General features: G+C 45.0%; 2 protein-coding genes across 3 annotated transcripts in view; one reads left to right on the top strand and one right to left on the bottom strand.

The window, feature by feature from the left end:
• Nucleotides 1-236: 236 nt before the first annotated feature.
• LOC138150043 (proteasome subunit beta type-9) lies at nt 237-4,757 on the bottom strand. 2 transcript variants are annotated; one of them, XM_069073400.1, is made up of 6 exons: nt 4,524-4,757; nt 2,204-2,271; nt 1,717-1,848; nt 1,202-1,331; nt 612-753; nt 237-420 (listed from the first exon to the last, which is right to left on the bottom strand). In XM_069073400.1, exons 1-6 carry the CDS (start codon nt 4,593-4,595, stop codon nt 293-295), a joined length of 672 nt encoding a protein of 223 aa, XP_068929501.1. In that variant the 5' UTR covers nt 4,596-4,757; the 3' UTR covers nt 237-292. The 2 variants fall into 2 exon arrangements, with proteins under 2 accessions (XP_068929501.1, XP_068929502.1); XM_069073401.1 differs by lacking the exon at nt 4,524-4,757 and adding an exon at nt 3,828-3,881.
• Nucleotides 4,758-4,888: 131 nt separating this feature from the next.
• TAP1 (transporter 1, ATP binding cassette subfamily B member) overlaps nt 4,889-12,472 on the top strand; it is a 9,104-nt gene continuing 1,520 nt past the window's right edge. Inside the window, exons 1-5 of the mRNA XM_069073653.1 lie at nt 4,889-5,774; nt 6,314-6,428; nt 6,589-6,719; nt 10,209-10,414; nt 11,778-11,975. Of these exons, the coding sequence (XP_068929754.1) occupies nt 5,207-5,774; nt 6,314-6,428; nt 6,589-6,719; nt 10,209-10,414; nt 11,778-11,975 (1,218 nt within the window). The 5' untranslated portion in view covers nt 4,889-5,206. The remainder of the gene's footprint in view (nt 5,775-6,313; nt 6,429-6,588; nt 6,720-10,208; nt 10,415-11,777; nt 11,976-12,472) is intronic.

The following is a 12,472-nucleotide window of genomic DNA, read 5'->3' as shown; positions in this document are numbered from 1 at the left end:
GAATGAAGCTTAGAGATCCTATAGACCTTGGAGATCATAAAGGTGAACTCCTTCAGATGATAAATGAGGAAACTGAGTCCCAGAGAAAGGAAGTAGCTTGCCCAAAGTCATACAGCAAAATTATGGAAAAATAGGGATTGGAGCTATACTCTTTTGAGTTTCAGCCCAGACTTTTTGCTTGTATACCACATTGTCTTTTCCTCTTTCCAAATACTATTCCCAGTGACTACACCAGATTCTGAATGCGAGAAGTTTATTACAAAACAGAGGTGGAGTAACATATGAAGATGCCTCATTCATCATAGAACTGGGGTAGGTCCTTCCCCAAGATGATTTCCTGTTTGGTGCCAGCAGCTGTGATGGTGACCAAATAGATGACCCCTCCACTGGAGCCATCTCTGCCCATGGCCAGAGCAATAGCTATTGAGAGATTTGAAGACTCAGGGGAAGAGGCAGGTTTGTCCTGGTTCAAGACCCTCTTGTCTATCTCTCCAAGCTATTACTCAGAGCCCAGGGTATCCATCCCTTTGGGAGGTTTATCCCCTTATCCCTCCCCAAGGTCCACTGTTCTAGTCCTAATTTCCCCCTCTCCTTCCCCAAGGGATAGTTACCATTAGTAGTGAACTGTCGGCACTCCTCAGGGGACATGCCCGGTTTATAGGTGGCATCCACATAGCCATAAATGTAGGAACTCCCAGAGCCACCTATAGCAAAAGGCTGTCGAATCAGCATCCCTTCCAAGGTCCCATACACCTGAGAAAAGGTAATCAAAAAGTAAGATGATGATGATGATAACTAACATTTATATGGGACTGAATATGTGCCAGGCACTGTGCAAAGCACTTTACAATTATTATCTTATTTGATCTTCACAACAACCTTGCAAAGTAGGTGATATTATTATCCCCATGTAACAGAGGGGGAAACTGAGGTAAAAGAGGTTGAATAACTTGCCCAGGGTCACACAGCTAGTAAGTGTCTTGAGGCCAGATTTGAACTCATGTTTTCCTGACTATAGTTCTCTTTTAGAACCCCATAAGAGAGATCCTCAGTTCCCTAGCCCTTAAATTCCACCTTTCAAGCTTCATACCGAAACCACACTTTAACTTTCAGCAATAGTAACTCTGGCCATCATTGACAGGATGACTTGTGACCCCCCTGGCTAATTATAGAGGTAGTGATGCTTTTGGGAGGGTCTCACCTGGCCTCCATGGTATGGATCCCAGCCAGCCACCATCAGATGGGCTGAAAGTTCTTCCCGGTATTTATAACTGATATTCTTCACTATGTTTGCAGCAGACAGAACCAGGGGGGGTTCTTCTAGCTCCATCCTAGGGAAATTGACAGCCATTGTTCCCTGCCCTCTCCTGCCCCCTCTCCCAAATTCTCATAAGTCAGACATAAAAACTGACACCTGTAATATTCCAAACTCCAATTTTACTACACTTCTGATTTTTCACTATCCCTTCCCTTTGTTATCTGTTTGCCCCCTCTCCACCCCAACACAAAGTACAAGTTTCTTTGATGGGGGATGGAGTCCTTCTCATGGTGTCTAAAGAGGTCTACATCCTCCCCACCATGTCACCCACCCACTCACCCACCACAGTCTCCCTACTCTGTGTGTGTCAAGTAGCAATGGGGTAGGGGAAGGTAATGAAGTCTAGCTACAGTTGTTTGGGTGGGGAGTATATGAAGAAGAGAATTCCTGACTCATACCCATGAAGCTCCAGCTGGTAGTTGGCCATGTCAGCTATGGCCTGGGCATCAGCAGCTGAACCAGACAGTGCACAATAGATTCGTTGGTGCAGAGGGGCCAGTTTATTAAACACTCGGTTCACTACAGCTGCTCTAAATGGTGGAGAAAGGAGATAAGGGAGAGGGTATTAAGGAAGAGACATGAGGAATAAAGACCTGATCCTTATTTGCTCATCTTTTCCAGTTATACTTCTCAATTGTCCTGGAGTTCTCACTCTTAGCAAAGACATCCTCCACCACAGGATCTCTATTTCACCTAAGTATACCCTAATCTAAATTTCTTTCCATAATATGCTTCCAACTTCTTTTTATACCAGTCCCTGCTTTGTTATGCATGTTGACTCCCATCTGTTTCAAAACTAACTTCACAAAACTTCTTAGGCCTGGGCTAGGGAACATGTCTGTTTGGGAAGAGCCCCTTAATCCCTGATCCTCCCCTGATACTTACCCTGCAGAAACTCGGGAATCGGAACCCACCACGACACCACCATCAAACTCCACTGCCATTATAGTTGTCTAGAGAAACATAGAATCATTTTATAGTTAACAGAAAACAGACAAGTTACAGGAAAGAGACACCCCAAAGTTGTTACAAGTTTGGCTGGTGGCAAAGCTGGAAGTGGAACCAAGGGATCTGACTACCAATATACTATTATTATTTTTTATTTTTTTAATTAATTAGTTTGTTTCCTTTTAGTTTACAGGATTCAATTCCACAATTCCTTGAGTTTCACCCAATATACTATTATTGTCATTATGTCCCACTCCACTATATGACAGGGAGGAGGTATCTTTACCTGGCTAATGGTTCCCCAAAACAGGACCTTACTGCCTATATCTTAGATTCCTCCAAGGACATCTTTCCCTACCATAGAGAAGATAACATTGGGAAAATCCCAGAGACAACTTGTTACCTTTTTGGGGAGGGAAGGCTGTGGGTACCTTTATAGACCTGGTTGTTGAAGTGCTGAAGTGACCTCTAGTGTAAAAAAGTTGGGACGTGTGAGATTTTGTATCTAGATATGGTACAGTACTAGCTAAGGGGGTGACCATGAATTTGTTAAAATTGGAATTGTTGCTTGACTTCCCCCAATAAGTTTAAAGATTCTCATGGTAAGTTTTCAGGATGGTGAAGTCATGGTTGGGTATTTAAGAACTAGGATATGAGGAAACTTTTTTTTTCAAACTGAAGAGATGTACTTAAGCAGATTTTGATAAGGAGGAAAATAGATTTATCTGGTAGCCAGAAATCTTGAGTTCCAAAAACGCTAGAATCTATGGTCTGAACCTAGTTAAAACATTATATTCTTATGCTCAACAGGTTTGAAAATATCCATTATTATTATCCTTGCTACTGGAAGTAAAAAAAAAAAGTTACTACTTATGTATTCCAGGAGATTGTCATAATGACTTATCGTGACTTACTAAAACCAGACCGCTCACTATCCACAAGCGGTTATAATTTACCTTCCTATCCTTATATCATACTATTGTCTCTTATGTACTTTATTCTTTAGTCCCACATTTACTATTTGCCCATCCTGATTCAGAGGACCTGAATCCAATCTCAGGCCTGCTACTAAATAGCTGTGTGATCTTGGGCTAATCATTTCAACTCTTTGATCCTTAGTCTCCCCAACTATAAATAAGGAATTCCTCTCTAAAGTCCCTTCTGATCCTATGACTTGCACTTTCTTACCTCAATGCTCTTGTTCACATCTTTCCTTATATCTGTAATGTCTTCTCTTTCCCTCCATTTAAATTCTGCCCATTTTTCTTATCCAACTCAATGAATGTCATTTCTTCCATATTTTTCCCCCACTGGACCACCTCATGCCCTCCTCTGAACCGCAGTTTCTGTGCAGATGTTGGATATCGTATAGTGTTATCCCCTCTTAAACTGAAAACTCCACAACAGCAGTCACCGTGTTTGACTATCTTCATTACTTCACCCAGTGCATTAGGGTCTGTACAGGTGCTGATTAAATGTCTACTGAATTAAATCGATCATGAGGAGTGATGAGGAAGCCCTAACTTCCTTGGTCCTTGGTGTCCTGAAGAGCTGTGCCTACCTCAATCCTTGAGTAGTGGCAGTGAGTACAGAGCAGTTGTCGGCTTCCTGACACTCTATTTCCTCCTCCCCATCTTCCTTAGGCAATCAGTTTATGGGCTAAGTCCCCAGAGTAGGCTTGTGTGGCGTGATTAGCATCGTCACACCTAAACCAAGGACGAAGATTACCTGGGGCACCACCAGATGAGGGGTACTTTCCAATTAGCCCTTATAGTTATCCCTCTCCCCACGAGTACTTATAGAAGCAGCCTATGTGATGAATTGATAGTTTTAAAAAAAAAATTCTTTTCCATCACTCCAGGTTTTCAATCACCCATTACCCATAGTCCAAGTGACCACGAGGCTCCTTCCTGGAGTCTACCTTCTTCTCCTCTCTCCCCCCAAGTCCCCTAACCCACCCCTGCCAAGGTTTCCCCAGGGAAGTGAAAGCGAAAGGGCTTGGAAGTCGCTTCTCCCCCAGCCTCTGCCGCGGAGTCTGGACGCCTCTCTTAGGTCTCCTCCCGCAGCCTTTAGAGTTCATCGGCATTCCACATCCCTAGACTGCCTCTCCCAAAGTAATACTTTTCCTTCAATCAGCTGAGGAATAGTGGTGAACACGGGTTGCTTCCACGTGTATTCTCCGGCTCAGTCCGTGACGCCGGGCTTCCAAAGTCGTACCCCCTCTCCATTCCTCTTTTCTGTCCCTCGAGTCTCTTACCCCAGTATGGACTTCTCCGATTCGGAGGTTCCCAAAATAGGAGCTCTCCCGCATGCTGCCAACGCTGTGCATTTCTCCTCTCAGCCCGGGGCACTCCTTTCTGACTAGGGATAGTGCTCCAGCCCCGCCCCTCCTTGCTCAGCTTCCCTCCAGGGGGCGCCTCTGTAGTATTGGGCTGCGGTCCAATTCAGCTCCTAACCTGTTTAGGGCTGATCTGCTAGGTGACAGGTGACGCTACAGCCCATTTGAACGCCAGTTGGAGAGAATGATTCTTCTGAACCGAGAACAGAGTCGAGAACCTGGGGGGTTGGGGTGGTGATTGGAGAGGCGGGGCTAGGGGAGGGGCAAGGCGGTTTCCTTTCCCCATTTATTTCAAGTCTCAGACCCAGGGCTGGAATTCCCGGGGTGGGGCGGTCTTGGTGGGGCGGATCGAAGGAACCGCGGTAGCTTTCGGTTTCTTTTCCTGGAAACGGCTTCTCTTCTCGCTACTGAGCAGCCTGGCACATTTCACTGCCTGAGGTTATTTCATACTCTGGCCGCCGCCCGCCCCTTCTTCTACTCCCAATCCAGTCCAAAAGACTGCTCCGGACACGGCAACGAGCACTCCCTGGACCCAGACCGTTAGCCAAAGGGCTGAAAGACGCAGAGGAACCCAGCTCAGGACCCCGGACAGCGCCCTGAGCATGGCTGGCTCTGGGTCTGCCGGGTCGTTCTTATGCCCCCGAACCCCTTCTGGGGGGCTGTGGGAGCTGCTGCCGTTACTGCTCATGGACTGGGTGCTGCTCCGTCCTGCCCTGCCTCAGCTCCTGCTCTTGCTTCTGCCCACTGGGCCTCCACTACTCCGGCTCTGGGTGGTTGGCCTGGGACGTTGGGGGATGTTGGGGTTGGGGATGCATTGGACCACTAACCAGGTCAGCGCCAAAAACCGGAGGACTGAGCTGGGGCTCCTGGCGGCAGCTCTGGGACTGGCGCTGCCCGGGCTCGCCTCGTTCAGAGCTCTGGGAGGGAGGGAGGCTACGAGAGGTGGAGGTGGGGCTGGGCCGCTGCACTGGGGGAGCCGGCTCGACGCTTTCGCTCTCAGCTATGCCGTGGCACTGCTGGCGCTTGTCCTGTGGAAAAAACTTGGAAATCTTTGGGTGCCGGGGGGTCCCAAGGGCTCGGGGTCCATCCTGCACCGGCTGCTGGGCTTCCTGGGCCCAGAACTGCGTCGCTTCCCGCTAGTGATGTTCTTCCTCCTCTTGTCCTGTCTAGGTGAGGAGAGGGAGGATGCAAGGGACTGGGCAAATTTGGGAGAATTTAAGATTGTGGGAGGTGAGTCCGGGGGACGTGAGAGAGGGTCAGAGGCAGAACTGCATGCTCAGAATGTCTGACTTCAAATCTAATGGTCTTGCCTTTACACCACAAATACCTAGAAGTCAGGAGACTTGCATCTTGGTGCTGTGTGTAAGCTGTATGACTTTGGGAAATTTATCTTACCTCTCTGGGCTTCTGTCTCAAATGTGGGGTTGGACTGTGGAATCTCATAGAGATTTAGATCTCATAGGTCTAAAAACCTCACAGGAGGTCTAACACCCAATTATTTGTAGAAATAGTGAGAGGATTGGGGTGTAACTGTGTGATAAAGGTGACTCTTCCGATGAGCAGATTATCTTTCTATCTCTATACCAGAGAGGATGGGGATGGCGTCCAGCTGGAAGATCCCAGTCTTGATATAGTAAACCTCCAATAAGCATCTATTAGTTGATTAATTGTCACTCTCTCCCTCCCTGATGCTACCTCATCACCTCCAGGAGAGATGGCTATCCCATTCTTTACTGGTCGCTTCACAGATTGGATCCTGCAGGATGAAGCAGTTGCTATCTTCACCAGAAACATCGCTTTCATGTCGATACTCACACTAGCCAGGTCTGGGAACTGGGCTTGGAAACTCAGAGAATGGGGAACTAGGGAACTTAGGAAGTTGGAAGCTAGGGCCATGCTCTGGGGAGGTTGATACAGCAGAAGGCTCCCTCACTCCCAAATAGTAAGCCTCCCAGTAATCCTCCTCCCTTTCATTTCTTTCCAGTGCTTTGTTAGAGTTCTTTGGTGATGGAATTTATAATTACACAATGGGCAAAGCCCACAGCAACCTTCAGGGACAAGTGTTCCGGGCTGTGCTGTCTCAGGAGACTGACTTTTTTCAACAGAATCAAACAGGTGAGTCATTATACCCTCACACAAGACATTCTTATACTCCTTTCTATCTCTTCCCTTACAACAAACATTTATTAAGCACCAACTTTATTGAGAGAGTTGTACTGGGTGCTGGGGGAAATAGGAAATTTAGGTAAGACCCAGTCCCAAACCTTTTGGAGCTTATTGTCTAAGAGGGTGGAGAGGGATCACTCATTACAACAATTTGAATGTGAGATCTGTGTGAGTTCAAGGAGCTTTAAAAGGAGAAGGTTTGATCAGTTGCCCCCAACATTCGTCCTGAAAGGCCTCCTCAAATCAATGATCATGTGGTAATTCAGGGGTCTGGGTCCACATCAAGGAACAAAGAGAAACCACACACAAGGCTTCTGTCTCCAAGGAACAGATGTCAAAGAATATTCTATGAAGCTGGATGAAGCCTTAAGATTTCTGGAGACAGGAGCAGTGCTGTGGTCCTCTAAAGGAAGGGCCACATAGCATAGTGGATACTTTCCTGGACTGGAAATTAAGAAGACCTGTTTTTTTTTTTTTTTAAAGCAATCGGGGTTAAGTAACTTGCTCAAGGTTACACGGCCAGTTATTTCTGGGTGTGGTGCTGAGTATCTGACCCCCGATGGAAGACCTGGTTTTCAATCCAGCATCAGGCACTTAGTGGCTGCACGACCCCTGGGGAAGTGTTTTAACTTTCATTTCTTCATCTATAAATAGAGGTTTGGGCTTGCTGCCCTCTTAGGTTCTTTCCAGTTCTAAATTGTTGATGCTGTCATCAGTGTCCAAATTGGACTGATGTTGCGGCAGCTTCAAATATGACTTCCCAGCTTCTCCTTTTTGTATGAGAAAAGACTGCTCTCTAATGCATGTTAAAATGACTCTTTTTTTGGGGGGGATGCAGGGTTTCTACTGATGGGGAGCAAGGTGTTATCTGTAATTTTTGCCTTCAAATTTCTGCTTTTAAATTTTTGAGTGCAATAGTTGATTGAAAGTGGAGGTTTAGGGAGACTATGGAATTAAAATGCTTCCCAATCTACTCTTGGCTACCAAAGGGAGATGAAGGAGGATCTGATCCATGATCCCAGTTGTTACAGGACAGGGCCCTTTGAGCCCAGGTGCAGCCATATTTCAGAAGATGGAGGAGACCTTTTTGGCTGGTTAGAAGGTTGAAAGCAAAAAATTTGTAAGAAGTAAGAATTAAGATTACCTAGGTTTACAGGATAGTTTGTTAATAAATATTTATTAAGCACTTTCTATGTGCTAGGTGGGGCAGCTAAAAGGTGCAAAGGATGGAGTGCCAGACCTGGAGTCAGGAAGACCTGAGTTCAAATCCAACCTGAGACACTTGCCAGCCATGTGACCCTGACTTAACCCTATTTGCCTCAATTTATTCATCCGTAAAATGAGCTAGAGAAGGAAGTAGTAAACCATCCCAGTAGCTTTGTCAAGACAACCCGAAATGGGCTCACAAATTTCTACAGGATTAAACAGCAACAGTGATGCGGTATATATACATATATACACACACACACATATACATATATATATACATACATATACACACACACACAATATACTGGTGTATATATATACTGTGTATTCAAAAAAGGGAAAGAATGGCTCCTGCCCTGAATGAGTTTATAATTTAATGAAGGAAGACAACATCCTAAAGGAAGCTGAAAAGCAGTGGGAGCAGAGGGGTGGTACCCAGCTCAGGGGCATGATGGGGAAATCCAGAGGAGTGAAAGGCAGCTGGGATGGAAATGAAGAGGTGGCTGACCTGGGCACCCTCCTTAAATGGAGGCTCTCCAAGAAGCTCTTCACTTTCCAAACAGATGGAGAAAGGGGCCCCAGGGACAGAGGGTGCTGATGCAGTGTGAATTCCAGGGTCAAAGTGATTTTGTAGGACAAAGAGGTTCCTAATGATGGAGATGTCCAGAGGAGTACATCTGGGTGAAATAGTAGCAGAGTAATATGGGTAAGGGTATTCCCATGGAGTTCTGCCTCTAAAGTATGTGGCCGGTAGGAGGAGGATGACTTTGGGCCATTTTCCCAAGTCAAAATCAAAGGTTTTCTGATGATGAAACTTAAAACGTTTCTCCTAAAGATTCTACATATGAATGCTAGCTCAGATTCTATAGGGGAGGAGGAAATAAAATTCCATTTCCGTGTGTGTGTATGTGCACAGCTCATGTGAAGCCTTTATTATTAATTTATGTATAAATGTGCTTATACATTTATGTTTTCTGGCAACAATGTCGATTAATTTCTCTTCCTGAGAATAAGGGTGCTGCTTGAAGTTATAAAATTCTAAAAGGAAATATGTCCATATGCATAATGTAAGAAAGGTCACAAAGTAGACACTGAGATGAATCATGTCAATTATAGTTTAAGGGGCCCTATAGCATCTAAGGAACAGAACACGGATATGGCTAGCTACAATACACAATATGAAATGATACATATAATAGAAAGTTATGGGGAAGAAAAATGCTCCTTGTAATCTGAAGGAGAAGCAGAAATCAAAGGGGACTTTTTGGGGGAGGTAGCACTGGAGTTGAACTTGAAAGGATATATAGGAATTTGCAGGGAAAGGTGGGGAAAGAGTACATTCCAGGCATAAGGAACAAAGGCATGTCAGCATGAGAGAGAAGTTTATGAGGACAGGGAACACAGATTGTATAGAAGAGAGTATTATGAAATGAATGAAATAGTAGGGTATCTTGGGGAAGGCCTTGGATGACAGACAAGAGGAATATGAATATTATTTAGTAGACAATGGGGAACTTCTGAAAACTTGTGCAGAGAAGTTAACATGACAAAATCTATGTACAGGAATGATTCTTCTGGCAACAGGATGAAGGATAGACTGGAAGGAGAAGAGAGTAGGGGCAAAAAGCCTCTTGCAATAAATAGTCCAAGTGGGTGGAAATAAGGGGAAGGTCTATCACAGGGTGGTGGCAGTGGGAATGGAACAGATTTCCCAACTCCTCTCTTTCCTTATGCCTTTTATACAACTCTATATAATACTCACTATGCTTTCTTTGGCCTTTTAAGTCAAAGACCTGAAAAAACACACTATTATGTATCCCATCTATACAAAAATATTAATCCTGCACTCCCTTTATTCTCAGAACCAGACATTTTCCTCCTAATACTCTTGCTGTGGCTCCATATAGTACTAATACCTTGCCACATTTAGAATTTGAACCCTTGGTTCTCTGGTTCCATGACTGCACAAAAGACATCACTAGATCCTCAAGAACTTTGCAACTGTGATCCTGCTCCAGCACCCAACCTCACACACCCCTCTCCAATTTTCCTGGGCCCTTCTGGGGCCCTTAGATTGTGGTTGAACTAATGAGCCCCTTCCCTCATTCCAAAATTTTTCCCAGACATTTTCCTATCTGCCTCAGCCTCTCTTCATATTTCCATTTCCCCTTCCAACTATCCAGACCCTTGACTCTTGCCATACTCTCAACTTTCCTTCTTTCTCCTTAGGTGCTATCACCTCTCGGGTGTCAGAGGATACAGCCATGCTGAGTGAGTCCCTGAGTGAGAAGCTAAGCTTGCTCTTATGGTACCTGTTTCGAGGACTGTGTTTACTGCTATTCATGCTCTGGGGGTCCCCAACCCTCACCCTGGTCACACTGATTGCTTTGCCTGTGCTCTTCTTCGTGCCCAAGGAGCTGGGCAAGTGGCAACAGGTAGGTCCAAGGAATCTCTCTTCTCTAGCATCTCTCCTCAACTTTGGCTCTACTTTCATGAGTTCCAGTCTGTTCTTTACACTTAGCTTTGACAAGCTTAGTTCTTCTGGCCTTCCTCTGCCCCCTATACTGAAAAAGATTATAGAGTGTATTGTCTTTGCCCTGTAACCCTGATGGTTCTCTTGCCTGAACTCTGGTCATTTCTACCATAGCCTCTGTCTCTAGGTCATTCTCTAGTCATTTTTCTTCACCATGTCCCCTTATTCCAATTTTCTATAGTCCTTTCTAGGAGATTTTTACTTTCTCTCTATTCTTTTCTCTTCTCTGGGTACCCAAATTCTGTTTCTATAGTTTCTAAGGGGATTGGTGCATCCCTTCCTTCTGCTTTCCCTTTTCTCCCATGTCTTTCTATTCCTTGACTCTGGTACTGGTGTCTCTTTGTCCTTATATCATAGAATAACAAAGACATCAACAACAGTAGCAATGGCAACAATAATAATGATGATAGGGGCAGCTAAGTGGCGAAGTGGATAGAGTGCTGGCCCTGGAGTCAGGAGGACCTGAGTGCAAATCTGGCCTCACACACTCAGTGTCCTTGGGCAAGTCACTTAACCCCAATTGCCCTCCAAAAAAAAGCAAAAAACATAATGATGATAATAATATTTTCTAGCATAGTTCTAACATAGTGCTTTAGCATTTGCAAATCACTTCACACATGTCTTATTTGATCCTCTCAACATCCCTGAAAGTTGGGGACCATTATTTTCTCCACTTTATAGATGAGCAAACTCAGGCTAGGAGAGGTTAAGTGATTTTCTCAGGGCCACATAGTTGGTGTCTGAGGGATGATTTACACTCAGGTCTCCTTGCCTCCAAATTAAATTCTCCATCTACTGTACCAACTAGCAGGTCATGTAATATTATTTTTTATGGCACATCCACAAAGTACTTTACAGATTACAAAGCTTGTTCCTCACACCCATCCATGAGCTAGCTAGCATAAGCGTTATTTCTATTTTTCATATCAGGAAAGTGAAGACCAGAGAATATAAATAACTTGTTAGATCTCATGGCTAACCAGCTGGTAGCAGAGCTTACACTGGAATCCACACTTCCTAACTCCCCAAGCAGTGCTCTTGGCACAGTCTTCTTGCACTGCCTCCCTTCTCTAGCAGGGCCTGGGAAAAATATTCAATTACCCCCTGACATTGTCCCCTTCTGTGGACTGGGGACACAGAATAGTCAGACTCATAGGACCGCCTTCCCTGTTCTTTCACACCCTCAATTTCTATACAATCATATGAAAATGTATGAAGAAAAACCCCTCTATACAACACTGTGTTACTACCCTCTGTCTCCACAGTCCCTGGCAGAGAAAGTGCAGACATCCCTGGCAGAGTCAAGCCAGGTGGCTGTGGAGGCACTGTCTGCTATGCCCACAGTCAGAAGCTTTGCCAATGAGGAAGGAGAGGCACGGAGGTTTGCCCATCAGCTCCAGAAGACACAGAAACTTAACCAGAAGGAGGCACTGGCCTATACTCTCAATATGTGGGCCACAACTGTGAGTACCTAGGGATAGAACACCTAAGACTAACTTACTAACCTAAGACTTATAGACCCCAGTCCCCATCCAGGAACTCCAAGGGCAAATTTCCCATTTCAAGACCCTCAGGCAAAACTCTCATTCTCATGATTGACTTTATAGTTTTTGCCCTTATTTGAGGTTGCCTTCATTAAGGGGGTCCAGAACATTACCTTCTTTACATGGAGATAACTTGTCTTTTTACTGTGGTGCTTCTTTTCCCATTCCCCTTGGGGGTGCCATGAGGTCTCTGCATCTTGCCTCTCCCTTTCTTTGGGTCTCTTAGGCACCAGGGTGCATGGAGCGGGGACTTGAGGATAAGGGAACATATTTTTTGTTCAATTGGCATGACAGCATGAATTCAGAGAGGGTCCTTAGTTTTTTCCCTAGACTTCACACGTGTTCTTATATGATACCTAATGATATGACTTTGTGAATATACTTGAGGCTGAAATGCTGTTATATATATGAGTGTG

The sequence above is a fragment of the Petaurus breviceps genome, unplaced genomic scaffold, assembly GCF_028583685.1.
Source record: "Petaurus breviceps papuanus isolate PSGF00001 unplaced genomic scaffold, PetGlider_PUasm1.0 90865, whole genome shotgun sequence".
In the NCBI taxonomy this organism is placed as follows: Eukaryota; Metazoa; Chordata; class Mammalia; order Diprotodontia; family Petauridae; genus Petaurus; species Petaurus breviceps.
Note: the sequence above shows the minus strand (reverse complement) of the source record. Positions and strands in the feature narration are given on the sequence as shown.

Bases quoted from the DNA above. Each gene is read 5' to 3' on its own strand.
- LOC138150043 (XM_069073400.1), bottom strand. From the start codon at position 4,595: ATGCACAGCGTTGGCAGCATGCGGGAGAGCTCCTATTTTGGGAACCTC. The intron at 1,849-2,203 runs GTAAGTATCAGG...TCCACCATTTAG, and splicing joins GATTCCCGAGTTTCTGCAGG to AGCAGCTGTAGTGAACCGAG. The intron at 421-611 runs GTAACTATCCCT...ATCTCTCAATAG, and splicing joins CCGACAGTTCACTACTAATG to CTATTGCTCTGGCCATGGGC.